Consider the following 10,623-nt stretch of genomic DNA (forward strand, 5'->3'; position numbering starts at 1 on the left):
TTTTTTTTTTTTTTTGCGGTACGCGGGCCTCTCACTGCCGTGGCCTCTCCCGCCGCGGAGCACAGGCTCCGGATGCGCAGGCCCAGCGGCCACGGCGCACGGGCCCCAGCCGCTCCGCGGCACGCGGGATCCTCCCGGACCGGGGCACGAGCCCGCATCCCCTGCATCGGCAGGCGGACTCTCAACCACTGCGCCACCAGGGAAGCCCCACTCAGCTTCTTTTAGGAGCAGGAATTTTATGATGGGCCTGGTAACTGGGAGCGTTGGAGAATTACAGTCACAAAGGTACCTTTCACAGACTACAAGAATATCAAACGTACACATCTCATATTAGTCAAGAAACTTACCATTTTTCTTAAAAACACGTTCTCGAATAGGGGTTATAGGGCGGTTCACAAAGTTTTGCTCCTGGAGGACAAGGACTTCTTTGATTAAGGGCAATCCAGTTATAATAACTGAAGGCAAGTCACCGAATTCCAGGCTAAAAAGGTTCCCATATTTCTTCACAAACTGAAAAATAGTAAAATAGTCACAGAATATGCACATGTCTGTGTGTCCAGGAATAGAGGGTTTGTGTAGCTGTGGGAGCTTGGATGGGGGGAGGGGGTGTCTGTGTGCACACCTGTGAGTGCACTTAGGTCTGATGGTCTGATGGGGATGTTTCTACCTGTTTCCATTTCTCCTCCTCTCAACTAGACTCGGGCTGAATCCACTACAGGGCATAGACATTCCTTATAAACATTCATTCATATGTTCAACTCCCTCGAATTGAGTGAGTATCCACCATTAGTCCTGAGAATAAGGCCTAAAGGTTTAACAAAATAAACAAGGTCTTTAACTGCAAGCATCTTAAAATCTAGTGAAGGGAGAGAATTCATACATGTGACTCACCAGAGAAGGCTGAGATACGTTTAGTGAACGTGGACTTCTTAGTAAATCGTATCTGTTTAACCAGGAGAGAATGTCCCCTTCCTCAACATGTTCTAGGTGACAGAAAATTCATCATAGGGCTGGGACCAGGTGCGGAGGAGAGGACACTAGCTCTGGAGCCATGTGCAAACCTTAACTCTGTGGTTGACTAGCTGTGAGGGCCAGGGAAAGTGGCTTCACTTGTTCGGAGCCTCAGCTATAAAAGGAGAAAATTATTCTTCCCTCAAAGGGTTCTGTGAAGAAGAATGAGAGCAGCGATGTGAAAGGCACTTTGTTCCCTGGTACCTGGCAGACAGCCACTCGAGCCTCTGGGGGAATGAATGGGCTCTGTGTGCAAAGGGATATGGAAGCACTTGCTCATGTGACAGACGGGACAAGAGAACAGGGATGATGTGCGAGAGATGGGAGCTGGTGGTCACAGACAACCACGTCCACTGGGTGCCATGATAAGCACCTTTCACATTTTATTTCATTAACCTCACAACTACCCTATGGTAGTAATGATTTTCCTTGTCTTTCAGTAAGAAAAATGAGTCCTAGCAGAAGTAACTTAGCCAAGGTGACAAAGCTGTTGGGTGTTGGTGAAATTTGCCGAGCATTATGTAAGATTTAAGAACAAAGCCATGAACCCGAGATGGTGCTTGGACTTTAGAGTTTAGTGGATGTGACACAATGAATGTGAGAATGAGGGTGAGGGAGCTGGGAGAGGAAGAGTGAGACAGAGAATGGAAGAGTGTGTGGGTGTGTCAGGAGTGTACACAAATGTTCAGGTATGTGCAAATACGGCTTGGACCGCAGTCAAGGGTCATAAATCAAAGTGTTCCCTGACATGCTTACTCAAGAGAGGAATCTAAGTAGACCTGCCCATTCCTGCCGACTGCAGGGCTGTGTCTTACTAAGGCTGTGGTATCAAACAGAAGTGCTCATTTCCTCCAGGTATCTGTGGCCCCACCTCCCCAGCTGCCATGCACTTATGCTCTCCCATGTTGCCTCAAGCTCCCTGGACTGTGTCACCCCTTCAGAGCAAATACCATGGATTTAGTCTCATTCCACCACCCTGCTTCCATATTAAAGACCAAGCCTGAACTCCATCCTTCCATTGTCTTGTTGGTCTACAGTCTTCCATCCATGTTTGTTCATCACTAGCACAGTAAGTCTGTCTTGTTAGAAAGAGCAGAGCCAAGATTCCATCTTAGTCTGGTCTGCCTCTAAAAGTGCACGTCTTGTTCTAACAAATGGCAGGAATGGGTCTGCATAATGGGTCATGCTGAATGCCTAGATGAACTTCTTAGGTTTTACAGAAAGGATTTCTTGACTATTTCAGAATATACAGTAAAAATATTTTTGTAATGGCTGAAAATCTCAGGTTAAGCTAAAGGACTCCTAACTGACAATGTATACAACCTGGAATCTCAGCTTGTTCTTGGAGGGGACTTGGCACTCCAGTAGTGTTTACTGAAATGAACTTCGACAGAGTTTCACCTCTTACCAACTCTCTGCCCACGTATATTTCTAGTCCGACAGAGCTACATCAAACATTTTTATGGCATGATCAACTGTGTAAACATGGATACATCAAAGGACCTCCTGCAGCCCTGGTACCAACGGTGGTGATGTCTACCAATTCTTAAGTAACCATGCCAGTCACTGTGCCAATGGCTTTACTTGGAGGTAAATGTAAGTCCCAGTGTCATCTGAGAAGACTTTGTAAGGTAGAGAATACATTTCGATGTACAAAAACAAACAAGTTCTTAAGAAAAAGACAGTGTAAGGGAAAAAAAAGAGGTTAAAAATAAGGTTGTTCAGCCTCCTACACTATTGGTGGGGATGTAAGAAGGTACAGCCACTATGGAAAACAGTATGGAGGTTCCTCAAAAAAACTAAAAATAGTGTTGCCATATGACCCAACGATCCCACTCCTGGGCATATACCTGGACGAAACTATAATTCAGAAAGATGCACGTACCCCTATGTTCATAGCAGCTCTATTCACAATTGCCAAGACACGGAAACAACCTAAATGTCCACCGACAGATGAATGGATAAAGAAGATATGGTGCATATGTACGATGGAGTATTACTCAGCCATAAAAAGAATGAAATAATGCCATTTGTGGCAACATGGATGGAACTAGAGATTATCGTACTAAGTGAAGTAAGTCAGAAAGAGAATGACAAATGCCATATGATATTACTTGTGGAATCTAAAATATGACACTACTGACACAATGAACTTATCTACGAAACAGAAACAGATTCACAGACATAGAGAACAGACATGTTGCTAAGGCAGGGTGTGGGAGAGGGATGGTATGGGAGTTTGGGGTTAGCAGATGCAAACTATTATGAATAGGATGGATAAACAACAAGGTCCTACTGTATAGCACAGGGAACAATATCCTGTGATAAACCATAATGGGAAATAATATAACAAAGAATCTGTATATATGTATAACTGAATCACTTTGCTGTACAGTAGAAATTAACATAGCATTGTAAATCAACTATGCTTCAATTATAAAAAAAGGTGGTTCAGGAGCCTAAAACAGGCTTAAAATCAGAAATGAAAATAGAAAGATCAAGAGAAAAGGAATAGCACAGTAGCTATAAAAGGCAAGTCAAAGTAATAGGTTACAGGAAATTTCATATGAACGATAAGTATTCCAAATGTAAGATGAAGCACTTAAATAATAAAGTAGAGCAAAATAAATGTTTAGAATAAAAAAAATTAGAAGTGGTGAGTTAGTGAGACAAGAGACTGAACCACGAGATATAAAGCGGAGGGAGATTCTACTTAATTTAAGTTCTTAAACTCAAAAGCCAACAGAACAAAGACAGGGAAAAATAAAAAGGAAAAAAGGAAGAGTATATCAATTCTTATTCCCACTAGCAGTAGGTGAGAGGGTCTGTTCCTCTGAACACTCACCAGCACTGAGCTCTGTGCTCAAGGAGCTAAGATCCTCTCTCACTTGCTAAACTGTATTTTAAAATGTGTCACTCAATGCATTTGTATTGCTTTTATAGTTACAAAGCGTTTCTATCCAATAAAGCAACAAAAGAAACCTAAGGACATAGGGAATAAAGCTTCATAACACTTCTTACACTTTTTAAGTCATAAAATCCTTCAAAAATCCAGTATGTCATGGATCTGGTAAAGCAAAACTCTGTACACATGAATATATTTATGCATAAATGCAGTTCACCAGTCCCCTGGGGTCTCTGAACTCCTGCTAAGAATACTGGTCTCACTGCTAGTTCTTGGGGTTATGCTAGGTTTCTGGGAACAGCCTGTGGAAATCAAATTCAGTTGTCAGGCACCTTCTGACATTGCTATGTTATATGTGAGGGCAACACAGAGATCAATATGCTATGGTGTTTTCCTGAAGTGTCAAAGCCTCTCGGGGAAGGCTGACTACAGAAAAAAACTAACGCACAGTGGAAGATGATATATGTTATAATGCTGAAGCAAGGGGCATGAAGCTATTGAAAGAAGAGAAGAATTCCACTCCAGGTACGGGAGAAAGCTTCTAAGAGGAGCTGATATTTGGGCCAGATTGTAAATGAAGGTGTGGGTACCTGCAAAAGGATATGTGTTGTGAAGGCAAAGATTTTAGGCTGTGGGAATAGCATACACCAATGCAAAGACAGGAAAATGTGGGCTTTCAGGAACAAGTGAGCTCTGTTTTCCGACTGCAGTACAGGTTCATTAGACCAACCACTAACCCTGTGGTTGGTCAAGGCCGGGTGCTGGAGGTACAGGTCCTTAATCTTAAGATGCCCCCAATCTAATGGAGCGTACAGATAAGTAACCAGTTCTTATTATTACCATTCTGTACAATAAATTATTAAATGGGGGAAAGCAGGAAGCACATAAGGGGACCAAAGTCTAGGATAGGTTTCTGAGAAAAAATACCTTCTCATTTGTGTACAGAGAGGGGAAACAAGCCTGGCAAGGTAATGTGAGCCAGACCAAGGATATACAAATGTCAAGTGAAATATTTTGGATCTTGTTTTGTTTGCAACTAGAAAACTGAATAGGAGAGGTAAGGGCAGTGACTGCTTAAGAACTTGGATTTTTGAAGTCATACAAATCCATTTATATCCAGCTTCTGCTTTCACTTTCTATGTGATTTTTGGTCAAGTTATTTAACTTCTCTGTGTCCCAGTTTCCAAATCTATAAAATGGGGGATATTACTAATTCCCATCGTTGGGATGGTGGTGATAAGTAACCATAATACTAAAATAAATAATAAATTTATTGTTATTGATATATTTGGGAGTATATTTTAGCAAAAGGACTCTGGTTAGATCTGGACAAAGGAATGGAGGGGAAGTGGCCAGAGAGTGGATTAATGCAGCCCATGCAGCAATCAGGCCAGACAAGGTATGCAACCTCAACTGGCTTTTCCTTGAGTTTGTTACTATAAATATTTGAAGAAAGGAGGAGGGTGGTAGATAAAGAAAGAAGGATCAACTATGTGCTAGGCACCCTGGCAGTAAACTGATATTCATGAACTTGTTTGATTCTTATAATAACCCTACAATGTATTCTTTGTTTTCAGAAAAAGAAGCACAGAGATTTAGTGCCTAGCTGGTGGTCATAAATTTGGGCTCTTCCTAACTCTCTCTGTATGTCTCATCCTTAACTGAAAGCATGAAGATATTCTCTCTCTCTCCTTCTGAGTGATGAAGCTCCCTAAATATTAGCTGGCCACATGACTTGCCAATCAAAACCATATTTCTCAGCTTCTCCAGGTGTGGCCAATGGGACGTAAGTAGTGGTGATGTGTGCATCTTCTGGGTCATGTCCTTAAAGGAAAGTTGCTTCTCGCCACCTGCTCCTTTCCCCTTTCCATGGACTGGAACTCATACGTGAAGATGCTGTATGACGAGAGCAACATGATAGAAGGAACTGGGGTTTCTGGATGACCTTGTGGTACAAAGCAGCCTTCCTACCCTGGTCTTCCTGCCTACATCTGAACTCACTTGTGAGAGAGAAATAAATTTCACTCTTTTTTTACACCACTGTATTTTGGGGCCTTTTTATTACAAGCAGCTTAAGGTATATCCTCATAATACATTTATCCACCTTATCTACCATTCTCCCACTTTAGTCCAATAAGATTTTCTCTTATTTAAATACATGCACATATAGCTGTGGTAGAGGAAGTTTAGAAAAAAAGGGGAAAAACAAGAATGGTTCATGCTTCCCATCATGCCATACAAATAGGCCAGTTTCTTCATGGCCCTCTCACTTTGTTTCATCTCATGTCACTTCCTCCCATTTAAAAATCTCCTGTCCACTTTACTCCATATAACCACTTGCCTAACATTTCTTTCCAGTTCAGCCAAATTTATTTCAACATTCTATAGAGGTTATCCCCAGGGCTTCCCATTCACAGTGATCCCACCTCATGATATCTCATTTGGTTACCAAAAGTTTATACACACATTTCATCATACAATGTCTTGTACTGTGCCTGTCATATAATAAGCACTTCATAAATGTCTGTTGGATAAATGAACCCCTGGATAAGTCAATTATCCTCTAACTACATCATGAAAAGTCAGGTAGCATAAGTCAGAGAATAGGTATATGAGTCAAATAGTCCTGCGTCCAAGTCCTTGTTTAATGTTATAGCTGATAGGTAATGATAGATAGGTAAGTAAAGATAGATAAATAGACAATGATAGGTAGTTAATGATAGGTACTTAATGTTTCCAAATTGCTGGAATGTAAATTTAATTACAACTAAATCACACCATTTAACTCCATCTTTTTTTACAGCCAAAAACATTTCATTGCAAACCTATATAAAATAAAATTTAACACTTCTGGTGAAAAATCTTTGGGCCAGAGATAAGACCCTAGCCTCAGTTTCATCCCTGGCCAGTTTTATGACATGAGGCAAATCATGTAACCTCTTTAGTCATATCTATCTTAATGGTAAAACAAGGGCACAGACCATGTTTCTGATTCCAGACAAGAGTGAGTAAAAGCATCCCATTTTACTCCTCCTCATCATCATGATACTGACACATACAAAATGTAACACCAATAAAACCCTGTTCTCTGTAGTCAAAGGACCAGATAAAGGGTGGTCCACCAGGACAGAACATTTCAACCTTTCTACCTTCCTTTTCTGGAAGGAAATACCATAATAGATGTGACCCTCCCACATCCTAATGAGGGACTACAGCAGTGAAGAAGATTCATGGAAACTTGCCTTCATCCTACCTTTGCAATAAGGTGGTGCCCCTTCCCTGCTGACTCTATGAGCTGAATTGTGACTATCACCCCTGAACTGCAGTAAAGAGACTCCTTGAAGTAGTCAGTGGGCAAAATTCTGATTTCTACTACTCCACAGAAATAAGGAGGCACCTGTATCCCATGGAGATGATATGGTTAGATTACTGACTTCCCCCCACTCCCTGCAGTAAGGAAGAGGCTACCCTACTCAGAGGGGCCCCAATCTTTTGTCCCCATCCTCATTCTCTCCAGCCTGCACTGATGGGAATGTGGGTTGGAGTCCTATGGGGGTGGACAACACATAAGTGGGGTAGACCAGTATAGTATTGCAAAGACTTTATAACCTAAATTGACATTTGAACCACAATCCACAAAAGTGAACATTCTGAACATCAACAGATTGACTATCTGCCAAAATAAAAGATTTACATAGAGTCCAGAGTCACATAACAAAATACACCAAATGTCCAGAAATAGTCCAAAATTACTCATGTTACCAAGAACCAGAGAAATCTCAAATTGAATAAGTTGAAACTAATACTGAGATGATAAAGATGTTGGAATTATAGGATAAAGATTTTAAAACAGCTATTGAAAATGTTTTGATAAACAATTATACTCTCAAAAAAAATTTTAAATAGAAAATCTTAACAAAGAACTAGAAAATATACATAAGAACCAAAGAGAAATTTTAGAACTGAAAAATACAATAATGTAAACAAAAAACTCAATAGAGCAACTCAGTAGCAGAGTGGTAATGACAGGATAATCAATGAAATTGAAGACATCAATAGAAAGTGTCCAATCTGAACAACACAGAGAAAATAGATTGAGAAAAGATAAAACAACTGAGCTTCAGGGACTGATATTAGAATAACAAAAGATCTGTCAGTTGTGCAATCAGTGCCAAAGAGTACCAGAAGAAAAGGAAAAAAACATGGACTTGAAAAAAATATTTGAAGAAATAATGGCTGAAAAATTCTCAAATTTGGTACTAGAAAAACCTACAGATTCAAGAAGTTGTGAGTGAACCCAATAAATCCAAAGAATTCAACACCAAGACATATAATCAAATCTCTGAAACCAATAAAAACAAAGAAAACTTGAAAGCATGCAGAGGAAAACAACTCATTACTCATGGGGAACAACAATTCAAATTACAGCAGATTTCTCATCAGGAACTAGAGAGGCCAGAAAGAAGTAGCACAACATTTCCAAGGGTTTAATAAAAGAAACTGTCAACCTAGAATTCTATATCCAGTGATAATATACTTCAGAAAAGAAGGTGAAATAAAACATTCTTAGATGAAGGAAAGCAGACCAGTTCTAAAAGAATAGCTAAAGAAAGTTCTTCAGTTAGGAAAGAAAAAGCAAGAGAAAGGGTAAATAAATGGGTAAATACTGTAGACTAATCTTCTCTTCTTGAATTTAACAAATCATGTTTGACAGTTAAAAGAAAAATTATAATACTGTCTGAGGCATTTCTCAATGTCTGTAGAGGTAATATTTAAGACAATTTATATATTATAAAGTGGGGGAAGGTAAAAGGGCCTAAAGAGTTTTAAGGTGTCTGTATTCCACCTGAAGTGGTAAACTGTTGATACTTATTGCAATAAGCTATGTACACATAGCATGTAATCTTTACAGCAAGCACTTAAAAACAATACAAAGAGATATACTCAAAAACACTATAGATAAATTAAAATGGAATTTTCAAAAAATGTTCAAGTGACCCACAGGAAGACAGGAAAGGAGAAACAGAGGAGTAAAAAACAAAGTGAAAAACAGGAAACAAATAATAAATTGGCAGACTTATGTTTTAACAAATCAATAATTACATTAAATAAAAATGATCTAAATTCACCAATCAAATGTCTGATATTGGCAGAATGAAAAAAATTACCCACCTATATGTTATCTACAAGAAACTCATTTCAAATAAAATGGTATAAGTAGATTAAAAGTAAAAGAATGGAGAAGCATATATTATGCAAATACTAATCAGAAGAGAACTGGTGTGGCTATATTATATCAGATGAAGTAAAATTCAGGCAAAGAAAATTACCAGAGATAAAGAGGGACATTACATAATAAAGAGCCAATTCACCAAGATGACATAACAATTTTAATGTGTATACACCATCTAAAAGAGCTGCCAAATACACAAATGAAAACTACCAGAACTGACTAGAGACATAGAAAAACAAGTAATTATAGTTGAAGACTTCGACAACCCTCTCCTAGTAACTGATAGAATCAGTAGACAAGAAGTCAACAAGGGTTCAGAAGAACTAAAGCACGCAGTCATTTAATTATATCTAATTGACATACAATATAGAACACTCCACCCAACAACGGCAGAATTCACATTTTTTTCAAGTATGCATGGTGCTGTATCTTAGGTCATAAAACCAACCTTAACATATTTTTAAAAAATTGAAATTATGCAAAATATGACCTCTAACCATAATGGACTCCAACTGGAAATCACTAACAGAAAGAAAACAGGAAAATCTCCCAATATTGGAAATTAAACAACACATTTATTAAAGAAGGGTACAGGTTTAGGAGCCTAGCTTTAAAATTCTGTAGACTAATCCTGTACCAAATGTGTGTTTCTCCCAGAAAGTGATAAAAACCTTCTCCATCTGAATCTGAGTTTATATTATAGGCTTGTGTTTAAAGTGCTCCAGGCATTTCTAGGGAAAGGGGAACTATTATTTGTTGGGCACCGACAATAAGCTGTATTAATATTGACCATTCACTGTTTTATTTAATGTTCACACCCTCCTATCACAGTGTTGTCTGTCAGCAAGGTACCTGCGCTGAGAGGCAGGGAAGCAGCTGAAAATGCTTGAGAAAGTGCTGGATGTTGGAGGGAATTCTAAGGAATTCAGAGTGGCCACGGTTAGGCAGCCCTGATGGAAGATGATTATAAAGAAGTGGAAAGAGGCTACAGCAAGATTTCCAAGTGGCTCCCTAAGGAGTCTGAAAGCTGGGAAGCAGCAAGAAGCCTTGAGAAAGGAGTGACATTTTTAAATGATTACTTTAGTGAGAGTGGATTGCAGGGCGAGGAGGCTGAATGTGAGGGGCTCAGTCCTGGTGGGGATGGGAGCAATTCAGTTGAAAAGCGGTGAGGATTTAGGTAGGAGTATCACCATTTCACTCATGGGAAACGGAGCCTCCGAGAGGGAAAGTACCGGATTTTTCCCCCCAAGGATAATAATATTAAAAATACAAAGTGATTATATTATAAATATAATGTCCCAATAATATGTAACAAGATACACAACTAAATGACTTAAAGAACATATCGTGTCTGGCACACTTAAATAGTAAACAGTTAACAAAATTTCATCCCTAGAAATGGAATCATGCCGGTTGCTGGTGAGGAGAGCGAGGCTCAAAGCTACCCGGGTGCCCGCTTTAGCCTCAGAGCCCC

General features: G+C 39.5%; 1 protein-coding gene across 1 annotated transcript in view; it reads right to left on the reverse strand.

Annotated features, from left to right (window-relative positions):
- Positions 1-10,623, reverse strand: part of CYP2J2 (cytochrome P450 family 2 subfamily J member 2) — a 31,688-nt gene that overhangs the window by 20,745 nt on the left and 320 nt on the right. Inside the window, exon 2 of the mRNA XM_007462578.1 lies at positions 348-510. Coding sequence (XP_007462640.1) covers positions 348-510 — 163 coding nt within the window. The remainder of the gene's footprint in view (positions 1-347; positions 511-10,623) is intronic.

This window comes from Lipotes vexillifer, unplaced genomic scaffold (assembly GCF_000442215.2).
Source record: "Lipotes vexillifer unplaced genomic scaffold, Lipotes_vexillifer_v1.1 scaffold54, whole genome shotgun sequence".
Classification (NCBI taxonomy): domain Eukaryota; kingdom Metazoa; phylum Chordata; class Mammalia; order Artiodactyla; family Lipotidae; genus Lipotes; species Lipotes vexillifer.